Source organism: Chamaea fasciata, unplaced genomic scaffold (genome assembly GCF_029207755.1).
Source record: "Chamaea fasciata isolate MVZ Bird 193981 ecotype frontalis unplaced genomic scaffold, bChaFas1.0.hap1 SCAF_5, whole genome shotgun sequence".
In the NCBI taxonomy this organism is placed as follows: Eukaryota; Metazoa; Chordata; class Aves; order Passeriformes; family Sylviidae; genus Chamaea; species Chamaea fasciata.
The window spans coordinates 71,149,606-71,166,356 of record NW_027094090.1 but is presented as its reverse complement, the minus strand read 5'-3'; the positions used below and the strand labels follow the sequence as shown (position 1 = coordinate 71,166,356).

The 16,751-nt window shown below is 39.4% G+C and overlaps 1 protein-coding gene across 4 annotated transcripts; it reads right to left on the bottom strand.

The window, feature by feature from the left end:
- Window positions 1-317: 317 nt before the first annotated feature.
- RECQL (RecQ like helicase) lies at window positions 318-16,740 on the bottom strand. 4 transcript variants are annotated; one of them, XM_066184404.1, is made up of 15 exons: window positions 16,717-16,740; window positions 15,347-15,413; window positions 14,009-14,206; window positions 11,908-12,087; window positions 11,284-11,390; window positions 10,144-10,342; window positions 8,533-8,699; window positions 8,066-8,147; window positions 6,858-7,006; window positions 6,642-6,759; window positions 5,863-6,001; window positions 4,999-5,090; window positions 2,939-3,158; window positions 1,756-1,885; window positions 318-1,568 (listed from the first exon to the last, which is right to left on the bottom strand). In XM_066184404.1, exons 2-15 carry the CDS (start codon window positions 15,360-15,362, stop codon window positions 1,380-1,382), a joined length of 1,986 nt encoding a protein of 661 aa, XP_066040501.1. In that variant the 5' UTR covers window positions 15,363-15,413; window positions 16,717-16,740; the 3' UTR covers window positions 318-1,379. The 4 variants fall into 4 exon arrangements, with proteins under 4 accessions (XP_066040501.1, XP_066040503.1, XP_066040502.1 ...); XM_066184406.1 differs by lacking the exon at window positions 16,717-16,740 and adding an exon at window positions 16,385-16,615 and having other exon boundaries at window positions 15,347-15,419; XM_066184405.1 differs by lacking the exon at window positions 16,717-16,740 and adding an exon at window positions 16,385-16,615.
- Window positions 16,741-16,751: the final 11 nt, after the last annotated feature.

Here is a 16,751-nt window from a genome sequence, read left to right as displayed (position 1 = left end):
GGGTCAAATTGGGAACAATTTATTGTACTCTACTCAATACAAAGCCGACAGTACATATTTAGACTTGTCCCAGACAAATCACTTCATATTTTTTTTTTAGGAGAATGACTGTTTTAAACTAAATTTTCAATTTTTGGCAAAGGTCTCAGCTAAAGGATGGGTGAACGACTATAGGCTTTAGTCACTGTCACAATTTCACCAGAAAAATAAAGATGGAACAGCATATTCTTAATGATATCAGTTTTAGATTTGTTATACGTGTAAGGGAGGAGAACCAAAATGCAACCACCCAGAACTTGCATTTATTAGAGAAACTGAACATGCCTTTTTCATATTTGGCTGCTAAGATATTAAAAGTAAGAAAATAAAATTGAATCTAGCACTCAGCATATGTGCCTGAGAATGCTTGCAGGCAGCATATGTGCCCTGAGAATGCTTGCAGGCAGCAGTAGCTGTTCAGTTTTTCCTAGGCTGGCAGGTTGTCTTGTTTGTAAACTTAAATTTAGGTACTTCTGGAAAACAAAGAAGTCATAAATTTCTAGGTTGAATAACAACCTAGAGAAGTCCAATTTTAAGAGCAACACGCATATTTCAAAGGAATAAATACACATAATATTTCACTCATAAATACATACAGTATTTCACTCAAACATGCCACAGTGGGTGTAGGGACACGTGTCCCTACTCAGAACTGCAGAGATGGCAATGCCCACACGGGCTGGAAGAACCAGCCCTGGCACAGTAGCAGCTTTGGGCACACCCAGCCAGGGCTCCAGAGGAGGGATGCTGGAGCATCCCAATCTCCAGCTGTCTGATGTCACTCCCTGGGGCTGGTGACAGCACCTGCTCTGAGGAAGCAGTGCCCTGGCTGCAGTGGAGTCACCGGTGAAGAGGAGAGTCACCTGCACAGCAGGCAGAAGGAACAGCAGGTGACAGGGTCTTCATGCAGACCCAAGGACCACCAAGTCCTGTGCTGCAAAGGAGAGAAACCTTAACATGACTCTCACAGGAGTAGTGGGTGGAGACTCCCACAGGAAGGAAGTCTGGAAACCTCTGGATCTCTGGCAGTCCTTTTCAGACTGCATGAACCTGCCATGGTGTTACTATATACACTTCCAAAAGAGTTTTGAAAAGGTAACATGGTCATTTATATAGGTTTTGTAATCCTTGCTGTATCCTAAGATTTACACCAATTATTTTGGTATGAAACACTTTTTCCTTTACTACTAGCCTTCTAGATTTGACAGCTTTTTAAGACACTTGTTCCCCGTTCCGTGTTTATTAAATAAAAAAAGTATCATTACTAAAGCACAAACTTACACACTGCATTGTCTGTGGAGCAGCAACCATGACTAAATCCTAAATATAGTGTGTGACACTCAGTCAATAACTACTGGTTGGTCATTTCCACCTGCCTGAAACTTAGGCTTCTTTGCCTTTAAATTAGGACCACAACTGGGCCGTTTATGTGTCTGTGATTTCTTCCCCACTGAATCTTGGACAGTCTTTGATCCAGTCTGAGCATTTTCTCTGCTTCCTTTTGAATCTGAAGATTGAGATGGTTTAACCTGCAAGATATGAAGAGTTCAATTAAAATTCTAACATTCTTCTTTTTCCCTGTTCCCACACAAAAGAGAAGATAATTATGAGGTTGCCTGCATTACTACAAAACGTGTTTTGAGCAGATACCAAATCATTAAATTAAGCTCTAATGGAGAAGATATCTGTATGGCAAATCAGAACAGATCTAAATACCTTGAAAACACTTTTCCTGTTTGTTACCCCTTCTATGGTGATGACGTGTCCCTCGTTTTTCAGCAGCCGGGCTTTTGGTCCCACCTTCAGGTAGGATATTGTAGCAAAGGCTGTGAAGCTGAAATCCTCCCTGCAGGAATTAAATCACTGTTACAAGGGAAGGTTGGAGAGGGAGGCCAAATTATGCAGAGGGAAAAAAAGTCATAGAATTATTAAAGTTAAAAAAGACCTCCAAGATCACCTAGTCCAACCATCAACCCAGCACCACCACTAAGTCATGTCCTCAAGTGCCACATCCACATGTTTTGTGAACACACCCAGGAATGGTGACTCCACCACTTCCCTGGGCAGCCTGCTTCAATCTCGACAACTCTTTCCATAAGGAAATGGAGACATTAACCCTTCTGATGGATGTTCCAAATAGCAGCTTCATTCTGCTTTATCTATTCAAGTAGGCAGGTGACTTAGAGCTACTGTGATCAACACTTAACATAATTCAGTTTGTGGACCTTTACACACACAAGAACACTCAGACACACTTGTCAATCTCTTGAAACACATGGAGGAAAATGAGGTGGAAAGATGTAATAAGCCATCTGCTCACCCTCTTAGTAGTATTAAAAAAGCTGTATGAAGAGATGCAAAGAAAAATTAAGACAAAGGGATTAGATATTTCTAGATTTTCTTGAACTTATAAAATCATTTGAGAAGACAAAAATACATAGCACACAGCTTACAGAGGCAGCACTGTTGTTAGTTTCACTATTCTTTCTTAAAATTTTTGACTACCACTTTCCACATAAGCCAGTCTTTCCTGACTTAGACATCGTGGGCAACACCATTTGCTTTCCTTATCCATGGAATGGAAATGAGATCTGTATGAATTGCAGACTTCTCCAAAATGAATGCTGCTGCAAATTTAAACATTCTACTTTAATACCGAAGACCACAGCTTTTTTAAATTGCTCAAGATGCAGCATTTCAAATGTTCCTCCAACTTTTGAAATGGAAATATAGCAGTATCTGAAGGGTTTTTAAGAATACATTAAATGCATCTGACATAAAAACAAGACTACAGAATGTATCCATTAGTGTTATACAGAAATAACAAGTGAGCAAAGAAAAATGACTTCTAAATGTTAAAAAACCAAAACAAAGAAAACAAAATAGTTATCTGACATACTTCAGATACTGCTGCAGCAGTAAATGGGCAATAATTCTCTCCAGCTCCTCTCGAGGGTGCTTGGGTGGAGTAACTTCAGGCACCCTGAATTTGGACACACCTTTCCCAGACCAGGCATCGATTAGTTTCAGTGGGGTGAGTTTCTCACTCATGCTGTCAGCTTGCTCAAGGATCTTTATTAGATCCCTGCAGTATCCTGTTACATCCATCTTCTCACACGCTGCAAGTAGAAGTAAAGAACATTTAAACAGAAAGCTTTTTGTAGTTATATATATGTAGTTATATGTAGCTATAAATACCTATCTTTGTGCTGTATAATAACAAGGCTTTTTTGTTTTGCTTTTAACCTAACTTAACAAATAAAGCAGTAACTTTCCTTCTGTCAAATCAGGATATACTTAGACTCACATATTTTTCTCCTTCATTATTAAATTTTCATTATTAAATTTAAACACCCATCTGACAAACATTTGTACTGGTCTTTGACATTAAAAACCAGAAATTATTTCAAAGCATAGAACTTGCAAGGTAGCTAGCATGTCACTCTACAACTGGATTCCTTTTCCTCATCCATAGTATTTATTATGAAAAAAATTAGAGATCACAGAGGAGGTGAAGCCTGTAAGTGAGACATTTCTTCTCTCAAGACAGTTATGGACAAAATGAGACAGCCATAAAAAGCAATAATTACACTATAATAATTAGCTTTATCATCCATAACAATCCTGAGCACCAACACATCAATGTAGTGCATAATGATCATCCTTCTCCTCCATGATCAGTTCATGGCACAGAATTACCCCAACTTACTCCTGTGATACTGAGGATTAAGCACAGAAAAACAAGTACTACTGCTACATTTCCTTAGAGCTTGCTTAAGTACCAAAAGGCCCTGGAGGTGAAGAAGCAGTAAACAGGATATATTTCAACTTTATTTCATCACACAGCTCCTGCAAGCCTTGGGGACAAGCCAGCTCCCTGCTCTTCCCAACTTCTGATCCCAGAGTACATTTCAGCTAAGCCTCATTTTTAATTAGGAGACAACGAGACATTGTTACTTGCAAGATTTTGCAAAAGACTTTTGTTATATACTAAAACTGTATAATGAAAAAAAGTTGAATTTTGGTTTGTCTACTTTACACCCCAAAAACATAGAGGGAAATAAAGTCTAGTTATGAGAACAGCTTTGAATACAGAATTATTCCCCAGTTTTTTCAAGGGTTGATCACTTTATTATCAAAATACTTTTTGCAACAGATACATGATATGGTGAGATGGTACTTTCCACATATTACAAGAATTCACCTAGGTGGTGGTGGTCCTCAATGGGATTTCAGGTGATTTTGTGCATCCTTCAGAGATGCCCAAGACCAACTTTCAGTTCTCCTTTCAGAGCTTCTTGCTTTCCATGGGGTTTCCCATGTTTAAGTCACAGCATTCACTTTTTAAGCGCAACAACAGATGCTCTGTTCATCTACTGAGTCTTTCAGCTTTTTGATGGGCACCAAAAATCATGGCAAAACCTTGAATTAAGAGTGCTCAGTTGTTCTGCACACCTGTCACGTGCACTTCTGACACAGGAACATCTCGTGAGCATGCAACATTGAAATCCTCAGGGATTTTTCCAGACAAGATGTAGGAGAATGTGCAAAGTTCTCAGAGCCTTAGTGTGAACAGTCTGGCATGCAGGGGCTCCTCCTCAATAAAGCTTTGACACCCAAACAAATCATGAAACAAAACCTGACACATACCAGAATCCTTTTAAAACAGGTAAGCCAATCTCCCCCTTGCCCCAGCTTCCCTTTTGGGAACAGGTGAACAGCTGAGCCTGGAAAATAATGAAGTGTCCAACCTCAGGCAAAAATCCAAACCAGGAATTATCCTGCTAAATACCCTGAACTTGGCAAACAGCAGACCACCAGAAATTGATATTCATAACAAAATCTGCTCCTTGAAAACAGTCAGTAATACAAGCACAGGTCACAAAATTTGCTTACAGTTTTTCTACACCAGGTATTTCTTTAAATCAGCTTTTCCTGTGTTCTCTGTCCTGTACCTACCATTCTCTCTACAGCAGTTATCACACATTCTGTTGCAGTTTGCAGAATCCCACACTTCATCAAAGTGATGGGCTATGAGCACCCGGCGACACCTGAAGAGCAGAGAGCAGAGGGGGGCACAGAACCAACATGAATATATCACACCTGCACTGTACATCATGAAAGTGACAAAAAAGGTCCCTAGGGACAGCTCAGATCTCAAAACAAGCATGAAGAATTATCAGAGGAAAAATCAAATAGTGCAACACCAGTATTCCCTATCAGTTGTGCCACTACAGATAATGATTAAACACAGTGTAGGAACAGTTTGGTTGAAGCAGAGGAGTATAATCTGCATTTTCAAGAGACTGAAAAACGGAAAGAATATGAACTCACTGTTACACTGAGGCCAAAAAAGGCTTTACTGGATGCACCAGTTGTCCACAAGACAGATACATGTTTTCCATGAAGTATTCTATATATCTCAGGGAAGCAGGTGAAGCAGCAATGGATTTCTGTGCAGCCACTAAACACTGTAGCTTAGAGTCCAAACCACAGAACTCCGGTATTTCCTCTGACTGGGATTTGAAAGCCAAACTGTTTGTTGACAGATATTTCACCTCAAAATAACCATGTCCAGAATTCCATACTGAAGCTGGCAAGCTTGTTCCTGTTTTTGTGGGTGGTTTTGTTTGGTGATGGGTTAATTTTGGTTTTGCTTCAGGTGTTTTTTGGGTGGTTTTTTTTTTTTTTTTTGGTTTTGGTTTTTTTTTTGTTTGTTTTGTTTGGTTGGGTTTTTTTTGTTTGTTTTTTTATGCCCCCTAAAATCCCCAACAAAATTAGCCCATTTAAAAACAAAGCAACCAAGCCACCACAGTAACTTACTTGTTCATATTTTGGCAATAAGATACCATATCATACAGCTTCTCTTGGCCAACATTTTCCATCACCACCATTGAGCTGATTCTGAATATATCCCCAAACCCATAATACAAAATGCAGTCAGCTTTTTGGTCGTCTCTACCTGCAGTGCATTAAAATGAACAGATAATTACAATCTCAACCAATTGCCCCTCAAGTTCCTTGACAAGCTTTTTTGCACACAGACTTAAATCTGCCTTTAAAAAAGTAATGAGATGAACAAGATTAAAAAACCCAAAACACTCCAAAACGTTTTTGGGGGTGGAGTTTGGCTACAACAGGTATTAAGTGCCACTAAACATTGATCAATTCTTAAAATTCCCTGCTCCAGACTCCCCATCCCACCCATATTTCTGAAATTCATACAGTGATTAAACATCATCTAGAGACAATCTGGGCAAATCACACATCCCAGGCGCTATACAAAACAAAACAAAACAAAAAAATTGTGTATCAAATCCATGTCACATTATTCTGGTAGGGCAGAGATTTGATAGAAGATCAAGTATTTAAAAAATGCTGAGTGGAGGTCTAGATGCCTAGTTATTCTTTGTTACACTGCAGTAGAGGCCTGGTCATAAAATTTATATTTAAAGCCTCTTTACAGAGGCAGTTTCATTATACCCTTTGAAAACTGTCTCAAAGGCAAGAGACTTTGCACAAATGTCTGAAAAATTGAAGGACAATTTTATTGGTTTAATAGATATAAGTATCAACTTTGCAAAAGCCACCTCCTACAATACCTGCACGTCCACTCTCTTGGTAGTAGTTTTCCATGGACTTGCTCATAGAGTGATGAATTACAAACCTCACATCAGGTTTATCAATTCCCATGCCAAAAGCAACAGTTGCCACTACAACCTGGGGAAAAAAAAAAAAAAAAGGTTAAGAAATCGTCAAGATACCAAACCACAATTTGTTTAAATAAGGCATAAGTCCATATAAAGTATTTACTTAACCTGGATTTGATTTGTTGCCCATCCTTTATGAACTTTGGTCTTATATTTAGCATCCATGTTTGCATGGTAAGTCCCTGCCTTGATTCCCAGTTTCTGCAAACTCACAGTAACTTGCTCAGAATCCTTCTGAGAAAAGCAGTAAACAATTCCTGCACAAAAGTGGAAGAGGCCTCATTGTAATGCCTTAAAAAGGCCAAAAAATCCTCAATACTTAAAAACAATTGCCAAAGTTTTATTAGCTTATAAAATAATTAATTCAAAAGCATTATACAGTCTTTGTGCCTATTTAGTCCATACTATTGGTATCATGAAGGAAAATTCAATTATCAGCTTGGACCTGAAGCTAAAGAGGAAATACATGTGCCAATCCACAGAATCATGGAAGCATTCTATTAATGTTCAAGGAGGACAATGCTTATTAAAACTTCTTTAAAGGGGTGCTATGCCTTATATGATATCTGTGGCATCTCATCTGAGGTTTCAGTTAAATCTGCTTTTTGTCATTAGTCAGGCTGGGCTAAGTCAGGGTTTAAACATGAAGCCATGTGATTTGTGATCATCATAGCACAGTTTGTGCTCAGGGAGCTGCTCCTCACAGCCACAGAGCTGCAAGCAGAGACAGGGACAGACTGCTGCTCCAGAAACCTGGGCTCTGCTGCCTTGGCAAGATGTCTCTCCTCTTTATTTCCACTACAGAATTTATTGATTAAACAAGTCCAACTTTTGCAGTTCTGCTTTTATCTGCAATTTACCCCATAACACCCATTCTGGGCACTGAGTAACAGATGACTCTTATGACCAAACATGTCAACATATGAAAAAATATGTTGAAGATAACAAGTATCCTGACACATAGATAGTAATGTGTGATTTAAGAACATTAGAGATCACCTTTTCTGAGCCTTACTTTCACAATCTTAAAACTTCCTCTTATTACCTATGTAAACATTGTTCTATAGACACCAACATTCCAGTTCAATACTTCAGAAATACAAGTAAACAGTAAAAACATTTAAACATTAATGAACGAAGAGAGAAATTATTCAAGGTATGGAACTTACTAAATTTCATTTATTCTAATGCTGGATGTTTAATGTATGGTAAAGGCAGAATTTCTCTACATGCTGCAAGATAATTTGAAAACATCCCAATATCCTTGCAATGCTGAAGATTATGAAAGATAACGTGTCTTTTTTGACACTTTTTACCTGACAGTCCTTTGTACCTTCCATTAATGGTCTTAACTATGTCCTCGATGAAATCTTCGTTATTTGAAGGCTTATGCCGAACCTCAAAAATATATTATGCACATGTCAGAGTTCAAGTGGGCAAACAGTCTGCCAAACAACCTTATTTTACTTTTTCTAGTATAATAAACACAACTATTCCATCATTTTAAAAAACCTACTATATTCTTTTTATGAACAGTCAGATTAGAACTCAAAAGCCCATCGAAAAATAAACCCCAAAGCAAGCTTTCCCCAGCAAGAACAATAAACAAACCTGCGGCCAAAGTGAAAAAATACAGCACAACAGAACAATTCACAACCTTTCTGCCATCATAAGACATATTTTCCAACAGGCTGAAGCAGTCTGAGCCTGCTGCCTTCCTCTCTCCCTGCAGGAGAGAGCACAACAGCACTGCAGCCAAAAAAAAGCAGGTAACAAGACCTACCTCATAGTAAAGGTTGGGACGGTTGAAGGAAGCAGTAAAGGTAATGCACTTCTGAACATGCAAAATGTTCTGAGCATCCTTTAAAACATGATTGGTAGCTGTTGCTGTCAGTCCAATCAAGGGCGTATTGGGAAACTGTCTTTTCAGGATACCAAGAGACTTGTAGTCTAAGCAAGAAAACAAAAAGGGGAAAGGAAAAGATTTTTCATACCACAAATGCAAACTTAAAAAAGACATTCATGTAGATAGTATTTAATGGGGTAACACTGCAATAAACGTTATTACTGCTAATCTACCACAGAACTAATTTATACATCCAAAGGAAGTAAGAAGCAGGTTGCACTTATCAAAAGAGATGTCTTCTAATAGAATTTTAAAGAATCAATCACAGAATCAGTGAGGTTGGAAGACACCTTAAAGACCACCTTGTTCCAACCCCCTGCCATGGGCAGGGACACCTTCCACTATCCCAGACTGCTCAGAGCCCCATCCAGCCTGGCCTTGGACACCTCCAGGAATGGGACATCCAGAACTTCTCTGGGCAGCCTGTGCCAGGGCCTCACCACCCTCACAGCTTTTCCTGATACCCAATCTAAACCTACTCTCAGTTTGAACCCATTCCCCTTTAGCCTGTCACTCCAGGCTCTTGTAAAAAGTCCCTCCCCAGTTTTCTTTTAGGCTCCCTCCAGGTACTGACAGGCTGCAACTATCAGACACAATTCAGAAGGCAAAAATGTATAGAAATAGAAATTCTTAAGTTAGAAAAATATGTGTGGAATTGTATTAATCAACATTCAGGTTATTTTGCAGGTCTGTTTTTACAAACAAGCTTTTGAGTAAACAGAGCCTTTGTAATAAACAAGCCATGTGGAATTTGGATACATAGACCAGACTGTAATAATTAGAAAAATATTAAAGGCTTAGTACTGGCAATCACTTTCTGCCTTTGAACAGAAATGCAGCCAGAGGTACATATCCAAATTCTACACTGCCTGTTGTACTAGCCTGGCTCTTGGCTCAGGCACCACTTTTTAGCAAAACCACTAAGAGTGACTTTACAGTTAATTTTGCTTCAAATCAGGTTTTCCTTCAAAGACAAAGAAACAGGAACCAACAATATCCTACAGTCTACAAGACAGGAAAAAGACTGAAGCACACTTTCTTTCCCTGTAAGCGAAGGGCAATTGTTTCTACTTGATTTAGAGATGACTAAAATATATCTCATGAATTTACAAAATGCTCTACCTCTTTCATCAATGCCAGGGAGTGGTGTACAGAATGACACTTTCATGTAGCAGTAGATTAAAGGTAACTATTGTCCATATTAAAGATGCCAACCAAAACCTTTGATTTTATGAAGTCCCAATTAAAGTAAAGTGAATAAGGCATTTTTTCAGAATACTGACAGCAAAATCTATGTTGAAATCATAATTTGCATAGACTTAGCTCCTGGACAATTTGTGAATTAAACTCCTTGAGCTAATACAGGTACTTGCCACACATTAAGAATTCACTTAACACGTGAAGGAAGCAGCTGGCCTTATTTCAGGCCCAGCCCATAACTCACTGATGCCTGAAGAACCCTGCAAAGGGAGTTTCTGAGGTGCATACCAGGCCTGAAGTCGTGGCCCCACTGACTGCAGCAGTGCACCTCATCCACAGCAATGCGAGCCAGGCACCCAGCCTGATAAGCCTTCTCCAGCTTGGACATGAACATTTTGCTCTTGGCAATCTTCTCAGGGGTCACATAAATCAGCTTCAGCTGTGAATTCCTCTTCACCATTTCCGTGTGGACCCACTTCACGTGTTCCTGTTCAAAGCAAAACCAGACAGCAGGGGGTGACAATCTGGGACAACACACTGAGGTTGCTTAGTGCTAAGGTTCTTAAGAGGTGATTAGCAATTCATTAGGTGTAATTAACAGGGACTGATCAAGTGTTCCATGGTATTTACCACTATAAGTCTTTGTAGAAGACCACAATATATAGAACGGTCATTTTAATACTTAGCAAACCCGTGATGGAACTTTGAAGAAGCAAAGTGTTGAATATGTGTCTTTGCTTCATCGTGTGGTATCAATATTTTCCCAATAAACTGTGATGTACCAAACGTGCTTGTGATACTACAACTGTAAAATAATTCCTTGCACATGACAGTGGGTTTTATTACTGAGTTTCCAGAGGGCTCTGCATCAAAGCAGGCTTCAAGTTTGGCACATTGCATCAAGCCACTGACTTATCAAACTCAGTTTCATGTGCAAGTTAATGACCATGGCCTCCTGCTAGTCAGGAAAATAATTGTAAAAAAGCAATTGTCTAGTAAGAGACTGGGAAATAAGTTGCTTCTTGGCCTCTGGATCAAACAGCTCACCACCCTATAGTAAGAGATAAATAATTATATGTAAAAGCCTGCACTGCTCAACATGGTAGTAGTGGAAAAAAATCACCTACTCCAAGTCTAGAAACTGAGGAAAAATGTAAAACACACATCAGCCAAAGGCACTTCACATCCTCTAAATAGCCCCAAGAAATCTATTTGATCCACAGAAGGTGTTGCTTCCCACATGTTGTTGCCACTAAAACATAAATACAAGATAGTTAACCACCTTACCCATATCACAGCACCTTCCTGGCCAGATATTGTTGCTAGAAGAGCATCAGCTGATAAATCTGTCTCATCCACATTCACAAGTAACTACACAGAGGGCAGACACCAGCACACACACCACAAAACACACAAAGTTAAACGCACCTTGCTGCTTGAGGCATTTAATAAAGCTGCAGAAATACCAAGCTGCTCCAAAACCATGAGCTGATCTTCCATGAGAGATATCAAAGGACATATCACCAGCGTGAAACCTGTAACAATCAATCATTGTGCAAACTGAGCAGTTCAGACGTCACAAATATCTCCTCCTATTCTTTTAACTGATGCATCAGCCCTGCTCTGAAGAAACTGCCAAATGTAAACTTAAGCCTCACACATAGCAGCAGATTCCTCTCCTAGAAAGCTGACAAGTGATAATTCTTATTAAATACCCTTGACACACACCTCCTCTTGGGGTCTAGACCACAAACAACTGAGCTGCAACAGACAGAGTATAAAAACAAAACAAGTCGGATGTCTGTGTCATGAGGTGCTGATTTACCATAGAACTAAGCAGTGACAGCTAGTGGTAAATTTGGCCTTCGTAAATAAGTAAGCTTCCAATGCAATTGGATGAACTATTGAAAAAAAAAACAAACCCAGTCAAATGAAACAAAATCAACCAAACAAAAAACACACCAAATAATGTTCATTCTCCAAATAACTATAAAAGGGAGAAATAAATCTAATTCTTTATATTATGTCCTTTTTTTCCTTCCCCTTACTTACCATCAGAACAGACAGCTGGTAACTGGTAACAAAGGCTCTTTCCACCACCTGTAGGCATGACAAGAAATATATCCTTTCCTGACATTGCAGCATTTACTGTTTCAAGTTGCAGCGATCTAAACTTCTGGAGTTTAAATTTGCTCTGCAGTGCAGTTTTTATCTTCTCATACCATGGAAAATCTGTTAAGGGAAAAAACCAACTCAACAAACACATTTCATAAGCAAATTAAAATAAAAGAAGGAGGAGTAATTTACATATTCAATAACTAAATCTGGCAGTGACACAATTTTAGATCTGGGAAAGTGTTTATAGATTCATAATAGCACAGCAAAAGCTCCACAGAACCTGAGTCTGGATACACCATTTTCTAGGGTGGACCTTTGGAGACTCAAACTGCAAACACAATTCACCTCCAGAACAAAGCTCTCATTGCACATGGATGTGAACTAATGTGAAAAGCTCAAAACAGATGAACTTCGGAGTGCTAATGATCATGTCAAGTCAGTAGTCCAAAATAAATAGAAATTAGAATCCCACCATGAAAATAAATAAAAGCAGACACTGAGCCCTCCAATAGTTACTCAAACGCTTATCTCATACAAATGCAGCAATTACAGATAGTATAAAGAAGTAGGGATACAATTTTTCCATGTATTCTACCAATAATAAGCATTTAATAAAAAAATAAAGAGGGAGAAAAATTGTTTAATCTTCCCTAAAATCACCACATGAACATGCCTGTAATAGGTTTTTCTTTTCTTCAATTAAGTGCTATAGGCTGCATTTTTAAAAGATGTAATACTGTAAAAACTTAGGTTATGCTTCCTGATGCATCTTTTTGCTATTAAAATTAATAGTAAAATTAATTACTTTGATTTTAAATTAAACTTTTAAAATTACAATGCAGAAAAACTGTGGGAGGTTCATGTTACACCACATTCAATGTAAGAATTACTTTTGGGACTTGAGGTGACACTGCAAAGAAATTTACAAAGAGCACAGTTAAAATCCAAGGCTCTCTGAAACCAAGAAAAGCCTCCCACTGACTTCCATGAGCTTCAAAGTGGGAACAAATTTAGCTGCTGCTCTTGTTTAATACATACACAGCATCTTATTGCAAAGGCATTAATTTTCAGAGCACAGGAGATGAGAATTAAGCATAGAACTACACAAACCAAATGATTTGTTCAATAGCATAATTTGCAATGATAAAGTATCAGTATTCTTACATATGCATAATACTCCTCAGACACAGAAATATGGATTCAACTACAACATTAATTTCTTTTTTTAAAAAGTCCCAAAAAGCATATATATATATATATGATAGATACAGACATTTCCAAATTGAAAATTAAATTAAAAAGGAGAAAAAAATAATCAAAGTATCTGAATCAAATTTGGCAGGGCATAATATGGCCAAGAACCACCAACTATTCAGGACTTCAGTTAATTTCTAACTTGAAAGACAGAAGCCCTCACACCACCATGAGGCACTAGCTGTTTGCATTAATTCTACAATAATAATGTATTCCAGGTTATTTTTGGCAGTCAGCATCTATCTAATTTACATTAATTTGGTAAGACAGTGAGGCTGCATAACCCATCACAAACACCATCAATGTCCTACCCATTCAAGCAAGAAGAAACAGAAAACCAGGAAACAACCCTAACTCCAAAATTGTCATTATCAAATCCTGAGAGAGTCCAGAGCAATTTGTTTTAGAACACAAACAGGGATAAGTATTGCAATATAATTTAACCATTTGGTATGCAAGTATTGCAATAAAAATTTACTCTGGGATTCTAAGAGCACATCAGATCAAATTGTGACTTTGCAACAAGCAAAGAATTAAAGTAGTTATAACAGGCCATTCTGACAGAACAGATAATTCTGCCCAGAACAACTCAAGATCAGTGTTTAGGAATGTCCAATGAGACAAGTACAAACATTACCCCATTACCCTGGCATGTCAGCCAGCTGACAAAAATTAAATAGGACAATATCATTATCCAAACAAAGCTCATTGTATAAGTGCATTTTCCCCTACTGAATTAGGTCACCTTTCTGTTAAAATATTAGAATTTGACTCTGCAAACCTATTTTGTTCCATTCCTCAGCTGAGGTTTCAGTGTCTTTACTTCCACCTGCCTCCAGCTCTCCTGAGGACTGTTTTATCAGATTCTTTACTCTCGTCTTCTTCTGAAGGAGTTCCTGCTGCTTATCCACAAGCTCCTGTATCTGCATCTCCACTGCCTGCAGCTCATTCTCAATGGACACCAGCACCTCCTCTAGCACTGCAGGGAAAAGGAAGAAGGCACAACAGAGACCACAGTTTGAACTGATAAATTACAAAGACTTACAAAACTGATGCCAGTTTTAATTGCATTAATTGTACTTCAGCCAATCCCAACGTGACCATAACATGGCCAAGTTGTTAATAGAAAGCATTTATTTACATTATTAACCTCAGCAAGATAAATTCTCCTGGAGTTGAAAATAGGGCCATCAGCAATAAGCCGTGTTTCGTACACCAAGATCTCCCTCCTACACAGAGCAAGAGGATCTGCTGAACAACAGGGCTTGGATGTAGAGGAAAAAATGCTTTTACAAACACAAGCCACCCTTCACATGTGAGAGAAGGGAAGCAAATGCTCCCCAAAAGCTTGGGCTACACAAGTGACTCTTTGGCAGGAATTTGCCTCTTTCCATCCCAATCCACACATGGGGGAATTGCAGATTGCGCTCTAGGATCCAATCCCCAGAGTTTAAAAGAATCATTAACACACACGCCTGCTTGCCAAGCATGGATCACTATTCGAGAGCCAGGTTAGAAAAGCACAACAAGAAATAATTCCCTCCCCCACAGCCAGAAAACCCAAGAGATTCTGGCCCATCCAGAGCAGATATGAGAACATGGTTATGGAAAACAAACATGTGATATGGAAAACAAAAATCTTAATTTCAAATAGCACAAAACAGTGACAGTTGTCTCCCTAAATACCCACTGCTACCCAGCAGAAAAGAGTTAAGAGTATCTTAAAATATGAAGCACGTTTTCAAAATATTGAAAAGCAAGTAATTCCTTTGACAAACTTGATTTTCATCCTGCAATAGCTTGGGCTGGAAGGGACCTTAAAGCTCCTCTCATTCCAACATTTTTGTGTCACTGGACCAGGCTGCTCAGAGCCCCATCCAACCACGCCCTGAACACTTCCAGGGATTTGGCATTTTCGTTTAGTTTCACCTCAGAAATAAAAAGTCATCCAGTAAAAGAATATTTTTTCTTCAGATCTTAAGTATAATAGCACAGACCCCACAAATTCTTTTCTGCATACAATAAATTCATATAAATAACAATCAGTAACATCAGGTGATGATGTCTTGTTAGTTAAAAGACAGCAAAATGAACATATGGAATATCAATTATGGATTACCTGCAACAGCTGTCATCTTTGGAGAATAAAGAACGTTGTCTTTAGGAGATTTTATTTAACCAAGCAACTGTCACTAAAACGAAACGAATACATTTTAAAATATATTTTAAACCTTCTCAACTTAGAACAAATTTACTGCAGGAGCTTCTTCGTTACCAGAGCTGTCAACGTGTCCAGTTTAAGTACTGGTTAATTTAATTTGCTTACATAAAGAAGCCCCACTAGATGACAACTGCTTTTTCCCTTCTGTAAAATGGATAAACATACAGCCAACTCCCAAGGCCACAGCTCACCAGGCTTCTAAATGAATCCAAGTGATTTTTAACCAAGTCACACATTTCCTGCAAGAGGAACGTTCTAACGTATAGACCAGTCACTCACCAAGTGTCTATTATCATTTTTGATCTCTTCAAAATTCATTCTGAACACGTCATTATTGTGCCCCTTGGAAATGCAGCCCCCCTGACACCTGGAGGATCTGATAGGAGGAGGTAAAAATGTAGTTTGATTTAGAGAAGGGGAATCGATTTTGAATAGATCATCAGTGAAATGAACACAGAATTGTATTTATTGGCTCATTTTTTGAACAATAGTTCAAACAATATGACAGTTCTTTGTCATATTATACGTTAATAATACCAAACTCAAGAAACTTGGTGTTTACTGTTATTGCATTCTGAATTGAAACACAATGGAAGCAAAGTCCAAGGGAAGGTGAAAGGGAATAAATTCAGCAGATCCCCACTATCAGCTGACTCCATCATAACAAAGACCTTCCCCGCTCCTATAAACGGAGAGGGAAATGTATATTTAAAACGATGTGTGAATAAAACACTTCCGCATCACCCAGCGCCAGATGCAGACGCCTCTTAGATCACCTCCAGGGACGGCAACTCCGCCACATCCCTGGGCAACTCACTCCAACGTGGGAATATTCACATACATACATACACTATGTATTCGATACATTGTATCGAACACGCATACAAATATATGTAGTGAACATATACAGTGGGATACACCGTCGGCATTCCTCACCCACACGCCCGCTGAGGGCACGGTGCTTGCCAGGCCGGAAGCACCTACTCGGCGGTGCTGCAGGACGGGGCACGACGGACGGACGGACAGGCAGGGAAGACCCTGCTCGGCGGATACGGGACGGATGGAGGAAGGGAGAGAGGCTGCCAGGGCAAGCAGGACGCCACCGCGCCTGGCTGCCGCGTCCTCCCGTGCGGCGGGCTCAGCCCCGGCTCAGGCAGCTGCCCCAAGGGTTAGTACCGGCCGCGCTCCCGCATCCTGCATCCTTTATCCTCTATCCCTTATCCCGGCCCCCTCAGCCCTCACCGCCCCCGCCCCGCGCCCGCTCCCACCTGCGCCGCGCGCCGGCCCCGCCCCTTCCGCCGCC